Genomic DNA, 13,788 nt, shown 5'->3' on the forward strand with positions numbered 1-13,788 from the left:
TTCTGTAAAGACCAAAAATGAACTGAATTGGACATAGTATAAATACGAACGACAAGGAAAACGAGGTCACGGGTTTTTTATTATCTCTCTACGCTTCGGTTAATGTTATCAATGTTTATAATCCATTTTATTTATAAAGTTTTATCACTAACACAAAACTATCTAAGTTCGCTCTTAAATTTCATTTTCGTCTTTTAACGAACAATATTTGCCGGGTAGACGTTTTTCCACTTTTCTGTAAACATCTTCTGGTTTTATTTAGTAGAAGCGACAACATTAAAACTTGTTTCGCATTCGACGAAAATTTATTGATGTAAAAGTTGGACAACAGCGGCTAATCCGTCGAGTGTGAATCCAACTTATTTTGATGATTATATAAATTCACTTTTATTTCCAAAATTAGTCGTTAATAGTTTATGTGAAAAAAAAACATTTTTTGTCAGCGTTTTGGATGTAGTTAGCTTTGCATGTATCGCTTGTATGAAATTTTGAATTAATAAAAATTTCAGCGTCGTGGGCATAAATATTGGGTTCCGATAAAAAATAGGCCATCTATACTATTGACAGCTGACTCGTCGTGGCGTACGGCTAAGTTTGCGGTCCCTTTTAGCGATGGAACATTCGCACTTCAAGATCTCATAATTTTAGCTCAATTATTTATTGAGTTATATTAGTTAAGAGACCAGAAGCCATCTGCCAAGATGGCGGCGAAAGCACAAAGGCTACTACAACGCCAGGATATTTATGTAAACTCTTTACCATCGGCTTGTTTTGAAAGTTTTTGTTTAATGGTTTTTTAATTTTATTTGAATCTTAAGAACTTGTTTTTCATAAACAATAAAATAATTAATGATACATATCTCTTCTATTGTTTAAACTTTTACCTGCAATAGCTTTAATAAAAAATTTATCGTTGTACACTCTGTTCGAAAAGTCTTGACGCGTTGTATTTTTAAAATTAAAGTGGGGATAATTTAATTTCTATACGAGCTAGGAACATAATCTCCGGTTTCTTTGAAAGGGTCGGATGAGCCCTACCATCGACATATTTCTACTTTGGCTAAAATCTATTGTTTGACCAATTATCGCCTAAAAACGGGGAATCGAAAAATATGCAAAAACTTAAGCGGTCGGTCATGCTAGTTTTAAATCCGATTTTCCTGTTCCTTAGGGTCGATTTGAACAGGAAAAGTGTCGGAATAAATCATTTTCAATAGTTAAAAAGTTACAGCCGTGCAAACATTTTACGACAGTTGGGTTTAAACTAATAGGAAATTGAGTAACGCCGGCACATTGTTAAGCTAAGGTGTTAAAAGCGCGACATAATCACAAATCTGGCTTAACATATAATTGCTATATGCCATAAACGTCAGGAACTGATTATTCTACTATAGCTTATAAATATTAGAAACTATAAACCTAAAAAGGATAAAATATAAATGTAATTGGTATCTTGCGCGATTAAAAGGAAAACTCAAGAATCTTTTTATAATTTCTGTAGATAGTTACGGGTATTTAGATTTCAGGCAACGATATTTGATTTATGAAATAAATCTAAATGGTGAAAAGTTTAGAAATAAATAGAAATAACGTATCCTACCCTGGAAATTGTTAATGCCAAAAGCAACCTAACAACAAATTAAATAAGAGTGTCATTTGTATCCGCTATAATTATATACACCTGGTTTAGTCGTTCCTACGGTGCAATTTATCAAGGTGGTCAAGAAAGTTTTACTACCGCTACCCTTCTAAAGAGGTTCTTAACAAGTATAAACCGCGTCGATTTATACTCAAATCATAATATCCGTGAAGTGTGTCAAGACCGAGCAGCTACGCGTTAGCCTTTGGCGGTTTAATGTAAAAACCGTTTATATTTTTTACAACCACTATCAGAAACTGATAGTAGAAATTAGAGAAAATAAAGATGTAAAATAAGCCTAATTAAAAAAAAATATTTTCTTGACGATAATACAATTATTTTCAGTAGTTAATCGATTCTATGTTGATTTATTTTCAATACACGTAAAGAAGACAAGGTTGACTCCGCATTTGGGCACTTGGAAAACTCTCCCTATGACCAAATTATATTCAGGGAAAAGTCTAAGAAAAAACATCGTGAATATTCAGAAATATAGCCAATTGAAATTTAGTGACCTTTTCATCCGAAAAGAGAATACAACGAGATAAATATTCCCTTGGTAATCTGAGAAGGTCCCTACACATGGCTAAGCGTATACGTCGATGTCGCCTGGTAAGAACTGGCTTACACAAAGAGCGGTATCGCCTTAAGCCCGCAACCTTGAGTCTTCTCCAAACGGTGTTTGTAGACATTCTTACCCCAAAATTCGTCTCCCATCGCCTTTTCAGCTTTCTTAATGACAGGTGCTTATTGAGAGTTGCGTCTCTGGCTAGAGTCCTATTCACTCGGTCTTTGGTTAAACGAGGTCGCCCACTCCGTGGAAGATCCTAGCATTATATTTTTTTAGTTATATGGAAATGAATAAATTAAATACAAAATAAATTACCTTTACAGTGCCATGGGTACGGAACCTTTGATAAGTTCTCTGCGCACCCCTTACGGAACAACCAACGACATTGGCAATTATGGTCCAATTTTCCCCTCGCTCTCTCAGCTCAATTACTCGTAAACGTTGTCGCTCACTTAAACGGCCGGGCATCTTACTTCAATAAGTATTAATCGAAGCTAACCACCTTTGCAACGCGAACGAATTTTTATATACCGAATTTTTAGACGTTGGGAATTTTAATATCAATCACTGTAGGGGGTATTTATACTTTTTCCATCAAAACGATGTAATTCAGAAGTTACATCCCCTTAAAATATGAAATTTAAAATATATTTTGAGTTCTACAAATTTTACGTCAATTTTTAAATTGTATCTTTAATCCGCGATAACTGCGGATATACTATTTTAGTGTATTTTTATATTAGCTTGGTGAAACTAAGTACATTTTTGGCCATACACAAATTTAAAAAAATAAAAACATTTAACTAGATGACTGAAGGTAGACAACGTAAAGACAGATATCTACGCGCTTCTCTGAGAAAAAAAAACTTATTTCTATGTTTGTGGACTCGTTGGTTACCGAAAGCCGTAGGTTAGATAAAAAAGGGTACTGGAACCAGAAAAATCAGGTAGCTTATCGAAAACTTATCTGATAATAGAAATAGTAACCAGATTGCCTTATTCAATTAATCGTTCGAAACCCTAGTCGAAATCATTGGTAACTTAGACCGTTACCAAAGACCGCGATTTTTCGACGACCACGGGAAATATAGGATGCTAGATAAAACGTTCGCTTTGAAGTCATTTTCTTTCTATTTAAGCTACAGATATTCTTTATAATGTGGCGACATCACTATCTCCACCATCATCATTCGGCATAGTTACCGCTGAAAGATTTAACAAAAATGTTGGATTTCTCTACGTAATTTTACAAGTTGTTTTTTATTCATGAGGTTGAGTGCAGACTCCTTAGATTTTGTTATATGGTGACGACTATTTCGAATAACAGTATTCAACAGTAAAACAACTGTAGGCGATTAAGGCCATTTTCTGATCAATTACTGGTAATATTCGTCTGTTTAATAATGTTAATTGGATACAATGTTAATTGGATACCATGTTACTTGTCGCGGGTATAAATGATTTGAGTATAAATCGACGCGGTTTATACTTGTTAAGAACCTCTTTAGAAGGGTAGCGGTAGTAAAACTTTCTTGACCACCTTGATAAATTGCACCGTAGGAACGACTAAACCAGGTGTATATAATTATAGCGGATACAAATGACACTCTTCTTTAATTTGTTGTTAGGTTGCTTTTGGCATTAACAATTTCCAGGGTAGGATACGTTATTTCTATTTATTTCTAAAATTTTCACCATTTAGATTTATTTCATAAATAAAATATCGTTGCCTGAAATCTAAATACCCGTAACTATCTACAGAAATTAAAAAAAGATTCTTGAGTTTTCCTTTTAATCGCAAAAGATACCAATTACATTTATATTTTATCCTTTTTAGGTTTATCTTTTACCTTTATAGTTTCTAATATTTATAAGTTATAGTAGAATAATCAGTTCCTGACGTTTATGGCATATAACAATTATATGTTAAGCCAGATTTGTGATTATGTCGCGCTTTTAACACCTTAGCTTAACAATGGGCCGGCGTTACTCAATTTCCTATTAGTTTAAACCCAATTGTCGTAAAATCTTTGCACGGCTGTAACTTTTTAACTATTGGGTGAAAATGATTTATTCCGACACTTTTCCTGTTCAAATCGACCCTAAGGAACAGGAAAATCGGGTTTAAAACTAGCATGACCGACCGCTTAAGTTTTTGCATATTTTTCGATTTCCCGTTTTTAGGCGATAATTGGTCAAACAATAGATTTTAGCCAAAGTAGAAATATGTCGATGGTAGGGCTCATCCGACCCTTTCAAAGAAACCGGAGATTATGTTCCTAGCTCGTATAGAAATTAAATTATCCCCACTTTAATTTTAAAAATACAACGCGTCAAGACTTTTCGAACAGAGTGTACGTATGAAAAAATATTATTTTTATGTCTCGCTGTGGCTTAAATAATAACCGGCAATGTCTATCTGGAAACGGATGATGTCGACGTTAAATTTGCCTTGTCTTCAAAACCACAACACATAGAAAATAAAGCCATTGTTCATTAAATATAGCACTGGAAGAACTTTCAAATAAGCTAAGCACCATCAATTCCGACAACGTGAACCAGATATATTATGCTTTAAAATTTCGCACGAACGCTCTCTTGAAACCCTACGGTTTGGGTGCATACTAGAATATAAGCTATACCATTGGCTCATCTATCAACCCTGAAAGCTACGGCTGTTGCCACCTTAACACACCATGAGCCGATTTTTGGCACCTGGCTGTAGGAAAAATTATATTTTAAAATATGTTTTAAGGTTGAGACTCCATTTGGGCATAGTTGCCGCAGTTTTAAGCTGACTGGGCAAAAATGCAAAGACCGATGGTTTTGCGTTACATCCCAAATACGCATAATTAGGGAAACGTTTCGATGATTTGGTTGAAATTATACCGTATGTAAGTATAAAAATACTCACTTAGTTTCCCAACAACTAAAACATTTACTATTAATGCATTTTTTTATTAGTACGCTTACATCAACTAGAAACAATATGGCTGACTTACGACATACTTTTCAAGAAATGTGTTTAAAAATAATTTTATTATAAATTTTATTACTACTACTCAATAGATCTAACCAGTGAATTTAAACAACATAAAATATTTTAGCCTCAGGGGAACATTTACTCTATACAGGTATAAAAATTTCCAGAAAATAATTACAAAGAAAACGATTTTCTTGATTACGAAGACCAACACTTTCTGGGAGTGTTTTAGACAGTCCCCGTCTCCTTGTTGCACGCCAGAAATGCATCACAATATAACACTCTAATGCGTTTCGCGAAGTCCATTACAGGAGATTTGGTGGAATGACCTTCAAGAACTTTAACCGATTGGAAAACCAGCCTTTGACATTGAGGAATAAGCAACTTTAGAAACTCACCGTATCTTTGAAATTACGAAGGGGCAGGCTAATGGTTCTGCGTATACATTATTTTTCAACTCTTGTAACCCGTTCTGTCTAAATGGTATACAGTAAAGATATATTAACAATCAAAAGTAACATAAAATAATTAAGTATGACACTTTTTTTAAACGTTTCACTACATCTTTTCTTCATAGTGACTCTCAAAATGTCGAAAGAGCTTCTCCCAGGAAGGGACTTCGTGATCTTTATTTCGGTAAATGCAATTGCCTTTAGTCGCGTTTTTAAATATTTGAGACCAAAGCTTAGTGGAATTCATAACGCTTTCAATTGGAAAACTTACGCTTAATTTGGGAAAATATGGATCAATTATAGAATCGAAACCAAAGTTTTATAATTAAAGGAATGCTTTTTCAAAGTAAGCCTTTATAAAGTTTTCATCTTGCTAACTTTTAATTCCTGCATGGATACTTCTTTCGTAAGATAAATATTATTTACTTGTGGTTTCACAAGTTATTCAATTTTACCTTGGACGTGCTCCTTAATCTTCTTAGGAGTGTAGTATTAAAAAATAATTTATTTTCGTGATCGTTATCAATCCAGTTACACATACAAGAGATTAAGTGCGAACCTTTAAACGGGTAGGAAGGACCCCTAGAATTCATTAATTTTAATACATATTATATTAATATTAAATATTGTATATTAAATATTGCATATTAAATATTGCATATTAAATATTGCATAATAAATATTGCATAATAAATATTGCATAATAAATATTGCATATTAAATATTGCATATTAAATATTGCATATTAAATATTGCATATTAAATATTGCATATTAAATATTGCATATTAAATATTGCATATTAAATATTGCATAATAAATATTGCATAATAAATATTGCATATTAAATATTGCATATTAAATATTATATATTAAATGTTGTATATTAAATATTGCATATTAATTATTGTCTATTAAATATTGTATATCAAATCAAGAATGTATTTATTTATACTCCGGGAGAACGAATTTGTCGAGACTATCGACAGACACGTTGAGGCCCTAAGCCCCTAACCCCGTCACGCTAAGGGGGGGGGGGGGGTGGAGGAAAAAAGGAGGCGGTCTTATTTTTTGCGTCCTCGCAGCAGCGTTAATCGCGTCGAAAAACGTAATTTTTAAGAACCAATGAGATTGCAGTATTATTTGATTTTATTAAAGCGGAGGAGCATACCGGGGGCCCCAACGGATGGAAATGGAGAAACGCTAAAAATAATCTCGACATATTCATTCTCCCTGAGAATAAATAAATACGTTCTTGATCAAATATTGTAAATTAAATGTTGTATTTTAAATATTGTATATTAAATTATGTATATTAAATATTTTAAATTAAATGTTGTATTTTAAATATTGTATATTAAATTATGTATATTAAATATTTTAAATTAAATATTGTAAATTAAATGTTGTAGGCCTATTTTAAATATTGGATATTAATTATTGTGTATTAAATATTGTATTTTAAATATTGGATATTAATTTTTGTATATTAAATATTGGATACTAAATATTGGATATTAAATATTGGATATTAATTATTGTTTATTAAATATTGTATTTTAAATATTGGATATTAATTTTTGAATATTAAATATAGGATATTAAATATTGTATATTAATTATTGTTTATTAAATATTGTATATTAAATATTGTAAATTAAATGTTGTATTTTAAAAAGTATATTAAATATTGTATATTAAATATTGTACATTAAATATTGTATATTAAATATTGTACATTGAATATTGTATATTAAATATTGTACATTAAATACTGTATATTAAATATTGTATTTTAAATATTGTATATTAATATTTTATAGTAATCATTGTATATCAAATATTGTATATCAAATATTGTATATTAAATATTGAATGTCAAATATTATATATCAACAAAAATGTATTTATTTATACTCAGGGAAAATGAATATGTCGAGACTATCGACGGACACGTTGAGGCCCTAACCCCGTCACGCTAAGGGGGGGGGGGGGGGGGAAGGAGGCGGTCTTATTTTTTGCGTCCTCGCAGCAGCGTTAATCGCGTCGAAAAACGTAATTTTTGGGAACCAATGAGATTGCAGTATTATTTCATTTTATTACAGCGTCGGAGCATACCGGGGGCCCCAACGGGTGGAATTGGAGAAACGCTAAGAATCCCTACAAATTCATACTCCCTGAGTATAAATTAATACGTTCTTGATATCAATAATTGTTTATTAAATATTGTATTTCAATAATTGTTTATTAAATATTGTATATCAATAACTGTTTATTAAATATTGTATATCAATAACTGTTTATTAAATATTGTATATCAATAACTGTTTATTAAATATTGTATATCAATAACTGTTTATTAAATATTGTATATCAATAACTGTTTATTAAATATTGTATATCAATAACTGTTTATTAAATATTCTATATTAAATATTATATTTTATATTTCATAAATGATTTTATAAAAAACCAAGCGTCAAGTCATAAACGCATAGTCTAGGCGTTTTATCTACACGTTACGGTGTCGGGCTTGATCTCTCAATTACTACGTTAAAAATATTTCGCCCTGAAGCGCTTAAAAATAATTTAATAAAATATCACATATACTTTCGCATTCGTAATTAAGAGAAACCTGTAATCAGATAAATAATGGCCTCGAAATGGGGAATGATAATAGCAAACGTCACAATAGAATGGAAATTTTAACGACCAGATACTTTGATTTTAAATTTCGTAACACCCAAACCATGGTACAAAATATTTCCGTACTTTGGGGTTATAGAAAAGACATTCTTCTGTTGTAAATCTTCGTCGGAATCGAACCCGTCAGTCGCCATTTATGATTGAAGGGATAAGGAAAGTGGCGCTAAAATCACGTTTAGAATGGGTTAACTATTATTTCCCGAAGATTGACAAGCGAAGAGCGGGTTTAAGTAGTGGTTTCGCGCAAATATGCAATTAATCTTCGTTTAAAATTCCGGAATTGAATATTGAAATAAATAAATGTCAGTAAGTTCAATCGACTTTGAATTAGAATAAATTGGAGGCGCTCAGTTGTGGAAATCATTTGTAAGTTTTCATTTTCTTTCGAGAACAATTTTAATTTCTTAGTTTTTACGGAATAGAAAAAATAATAAAATAATAATCAGCTAGGCTAATACCTGAAGGACACCACACTTCAATTCATTATCAAGATAAGCCTAGCTGGAAAATGTATTTGATTTGCCACCGCGGATATATTTGTTAAACATGGCAATACGTCGGCAACTAAACTAAGAAAACAATAGTAACTTTCAGGAAAATACTGTAAAACCACGCAAAGTTTAGAAGCGTACTTGAAGATTTAAATTTCCAACGATTGAATACATCAAAAGAATTGCCATCAAAGTATCGAGAATGAACGCGTCAGTGTGGATATCGATCGTCTGTCTTTGGATCGGGGTGAACGAAGTGAAATCGGACGGTATCAGCGTATTCCCACATCCCATTCTGGAAGAAAGCGAAGAAATCGCCTACGAGAAATTGCTGGCCCTCGAATCGTCGATGAAGAGTGGCATTGAGAGTTTAATCAAGAGAGCCCTGCCTACGGTCATCAGCGCGGGACAGAACGCTGACATTAGTAACGAGTGCATGAGCGCCTTGCTTAAAACGGTCTTCGCTATTCGCAACATGGATCTATGGGCATTCGAAAGTAAGTATTCACCTTTTCAATTATTCGCGATGTGAACCCCTTCAATATCTGTTAATTGAGGCAAACTTATTCGAGCGGATCGGACGAAACAGCCTTCGGTTCAACGCGAAAAACGTACCCAATGCATTTGTTTAATAGTCGACGATGTATCTCAACAAGCGTGACTGATTTGAATTAAATTATGTATTTAAAGTGCCTCATCTTTCTCAAAAAAACGTTTTCTGATTGAAGGGGAGCAAATGAAGATAAAATAATATTTTATTTTAAATAAAACTAAAATTATAACTATATATTTGATGACCAGTTATATCGTCATATTTTAAGGATAATGACACCAAATTTGTTAAAATTGGAAAATTCTATAAAAGTTCTGAAATAAGGAGAGTTTTATTTGACTTATTATTTATAATAATCTAGCTTTGATGAAAGAGCTTATTCTGTAAAGTGTCCTAAGGCACCGTCATAAGGGGGGGGGGGAGGTACCACAACTGACAAATTTGAAAGCGCCGCAACTGAATGTTCACAATAGGCTGTTTTCATAGCTAGGTTTTATTGGCGAGAGAAGGAAATGGAGCTCCAGTATGTCAAAGAGCCAATTTGTTTGCCAAGAATAAGTAATAGACATGCAAATGATGTATACATATTCATATTTAGTTCAAGGAAAGTACTAAGAGTAAAGTATTTGTAAAATTATGATGACACGCCACCTAGCAAAGACGTTAGCTTCCCTTAAGGAATAACAGCTTGTTTTCTGTGGCATTCGATAGCCCTTAGTAATTACGTGAAAAACAATCGCAACCAATAGTTACTTCAAACACTCGACATGCATTTCAAAACATTGCATTAAGCCCTTTCAAAAGAATTTTCAGTTTCCCAATCGCAGACATTACATTTTTTAAATTTCGGATGATAATGATAGGGAAACTACCATAATTGACTATAGCTACATCTAGTCTGGAATTACTTATTACCAGTGTTTAAAAATTTCAAGCAAATTTTAATAGAATCAAATAATACAAAAAACCCGATAATTTAGCTTTACTCAAACAATTTTCGCTTTTTTGGTTTAGTTTATTTGCATTTAATTTAGTTTAGTTTATTTGCATTGCATTTCATTTAGTTCAGTTTAGTTTAATTGCATTGCATTTAATTTAATTTAGTTTAGTTTAATTACATTTAATTTTATTTAGTTTGGTTTAATTGAATAACATTTAATTTTTTTAGTTAAGTTTAGTTTATTTGCGTTGCATTTAATTTAATTAAGCTTAGTTTAATAGCAGAACGATATAGGATTTGGCTGAGGAAGGACTATGGTCCGAAAGCTCCCACTATTAAAATAAAAAAATAATCCATAAAGTAGCAGTCTTTTTTCATTAATATTTTAATTTCATAATTAACCTTGGAACAGAAATTTAACATTTATAATTAATAGCATTGCGTTTAATTTAATTTAGATTGGTTTAATTTTATTATATTTTATTTAATTTAATTTATTTTAATTGCGTTTAGTTGCATTTAGTTTAGTTTAATTGCATTTAATTTAGTTTAATTAAATTAAATTTAGTTTAATTAAATTAAATTTATTTTAATTAAATTAAATTTAGTTTGATTGCATTTAATTTAGTTTAATTGCTTTTAATTAGTTTAATTGCATTAAATTTAGTTACATTTTTCACTAAACACGCTTAAGTTAAAAAATATCGCTTTTTAATGTATCATTTTACTCTCTTGTGCAAAAGAGATTAATTGAAATTTAAAAAAATCAAACTTAAATTAACAATTTTATGCTGCTTTTATTTATAGAAAAACTAATTTTTGGGCTTGAAATTTTGTGCTTTTTTTCAAACTTTGAATTTCTAATTTCCTCAAGAGTGGCGAAACGAAATTAGAAAGGACTGGTTTAACGGCGGAAGTTCGGCGCTAGCGAAAAATGTAAACATTGCAACGATTACTTTTCAATCAGGCATTTTCTTCTGCGTTAGCACAAATACCACAGAAAACAATAATTCTATATAATAACCCTCTCTTTTATTTTTCTAAGTATTTAAATTTCAATACAGAGGTTAAGCCGAGAGCCCTAGAAGCTGCCTTGAACAACAACGTCTGGATTTACGTGATCATTCTCCACGGTTTTCGTTTCGCGATTTTACTTCAGAGTCGGAACCTTTTATAACTCCATATTTCTGTCGAGCTAATGTGACACGTGGTAGTATAATATATACAGCTTTTAAATAAAAATACTAAATATCGCAATTTTCCAACTCAATTATGGTAGGTTGTTCCTTTTTTAGCATCGTGCTTTTTAGCAATCGACAATCGTAAATACTGGTTTAAATTGAAATGCCCCTAAGCCTTGTATATGATAGGCGAAAACGGAGACATATGTAAAGTGAAGCAGGGTACACGAAAACAGATATTTGTGTTTAGGCAATACTCACAGTCATACATAAGGCACGATTTAGTATTGTTTAAGCACGTTTTTATACACAATCCTAAAGGATTTGTGTTTACTAAGATCATACTTAGTCAAAAGGGGGAAGAACTTCATAATTTTATTAGTAAATTTATAGCTCATAAAAGGGGGGAATTTGCCCCTTTTGCCCCCCTTGCGGGCGCCCATGAGACACGGAACCGTGTTGTCCGCAGCCGCCGCTGATGCCGTAGATACCGCCGCCGAATCTGACAAAACGCTCCAACCATAAGGTTTAAAAGGGTCAGTTATATGACAAACGATGGAAAAATTCAGATCCTCAATAGCCTAATATTCATTTTGTTGGTAATTTACCCATTTCATAATATTAGTAGATTTTCGACTTAAAATGTGCATAACTATTTTAAATTACGACCGACTTGGTTGAAAATTATATTTTTTGTTAGTACTGATCATTTCTGAACTGTGTTTTTCGTTTCATTAAAAAATTTCAATTTTATTTGAGATTTCTGGGCCATATTCGCGGAACCTCATAACCCGCGTTCGCACTAATGTGATATTTGAATTTCGTACCAAAAAACATGGCTACCTTATTTCTAAAACAGGTAACTTGAAAAATTCGGTTTCCCTCAAAATTAAGTTAAATTAACGCATTCGCGTTTTGCTACCTTATTTACAAAACCAGGTAACTCGAAAAATTAGGTTTGTCTAAAAATTAATTAAAATTAACACGTTCGTGTTTCGCTACCTTATTTCTAAAACCAGGTCTCTTAAAAATTTCAATTTCAATAAAAATTATCTTGGTTTTTTTAATTTAAATTAACTGAAATATATTTAATACATCGGGCGATTGTGTGTATTTAAATGTCCGTGACATCTTGTTATTTTAGTTATGTACCCAGGTCTTGCATATATTACTAAAATGAATTAAAATTCTATCGTAACTGTACTTAACTGATTTTAAAGAAATTAATTTTACGAACGTCTAGAAGACTCTAGATACTCCCGACGTTGTGGTCCAAACTTCTATAGTGCCCTGATTTACTGCTCTAATGCCACGCATTCATTTTTGCATTTACATTGGTAAAACAGAATGGTTAAACATATTTTTGTATGTAGAAGTTAGCAATAACAGAACAATTAAAGTTATCTGATTGAAAAATTGTGATTTTGAGGAATTCCGCTGTTTTCAAAATTGGTTTCTAAACCAATTTAGAAAGTAATACATAAGCCTGGTTAAACCAGCATTAGAAAACTTGTTGGGGGGAAATGCTGTGAAGCTACTTTCGATTAATAATTTATAATTTGCAGTGATCGATTCAATCGGAATTCCATCTGGAGGATTCCTGAGAGGTTTGGCAGCCGCGCCCGGAAGCTCCACCCAATGTCTGAACGTCGTCATCCCGTCATCCAACCCGAAAGTGGAGAAGCAAAAGGGACAATACTGCGTGGTGCGAGTGCGTTTTCCTCTGCCACCTCGACCGACAAGAATCCAAGCTTTGGGAAATGTTTTTAAACGCGTTAACGTCACGTTCAAAACAGGGGTAATATTGCGGAATATAGATCAAAATCTTCGTACAACTTTCGAACCAGATAACTACCGCGTGGGCTGACTTTCGCACCAAATAAGTACCGCGTTGTCCAACTTTCAGACCAGATAAGTACCTCGTTTCCTAGCTTTCGAACAGGATATGTATCGCGTTATCGAAATTTCGAACCGGATAAATATTATGTGGTTCTACTTTCAAACTGGATAAGTACTGCGTGGGCCGACTTTCGAACCGAATAAGAACCACGTTTTCCAACCTTCGAACAGGATACGTACCACGTTATCCCAATTTTGAATCAGATAAATACAATGTGGTTCTTCTTTCAAAACAGATAAGTACCGTGTGGGCCGACTTTTGGACCAGATAAGAACCACATTGTCTATTTTTCAAACCGGATAAGAACCACGTTGTCCAACTTACAAAAACGGATAAGAACCACGTTGTCCAACTTTCAAACCGGATAAGAACC

General features: G+C 32.4%; 1 protein-coding gene across 1 annotated transcript; it reads left to right on the forward strand.

Moving 5' to 3' along the window:
• Positions 1 to 9,043: 9,043 nt before the first annotated feature.
• On the forward strand, positions 9,044 to 13,382 carry LOC149943697 (uncharacterized). Its single transcript, XM_090176150.1, has 2 exons — positions 9,044 to 9,338; positions 13,081 to 13,382. The coding sequence occupies exons 1-2, from the start codon at positions 9,044 to 9,046 to the stop codon at positions 13,380 to 13,382; spliced, it is 597 nt and encodes a 198-aa protein (XP_090032276.1).
• The last annotated feature ends 406 nt before the right edge of the window (positions 13,383 to 13,788 follow it).

This window comes from Leiobunum rupestre, chromosome 5 (assembly GCF_980474605.1).
Source record: "Leiobunum rupestre chromosome 5, qqLeiRupe1.1.hap1, whole genome shotgun sequence".
Classification (NCBI taxonomy): domain Eukaryota; kingdom Metazoa; phylum Arthropoda; class Arachnida; order Opiliones; family Sclerosomatidae; genus Leiobunum; species Leiobunum rupestre.

Excerpts from the sequence above, each read along its gene's own strand:
- LOC149943697 (XM_090176150.1), top strand. The coding sequence starts at position 9,044 with ATGAACGCGTCAGTGTGGATATCGATCGTCTGTCTTTGGATCGGGGTG. Across the intron at positions 9,339-13,080 it reads GGATCTATGGGCATTCGAAA|TGATCGATTCAATCGGAATT; the intron begins GTAAGTATTCAC and ends TATAATTTGCAG.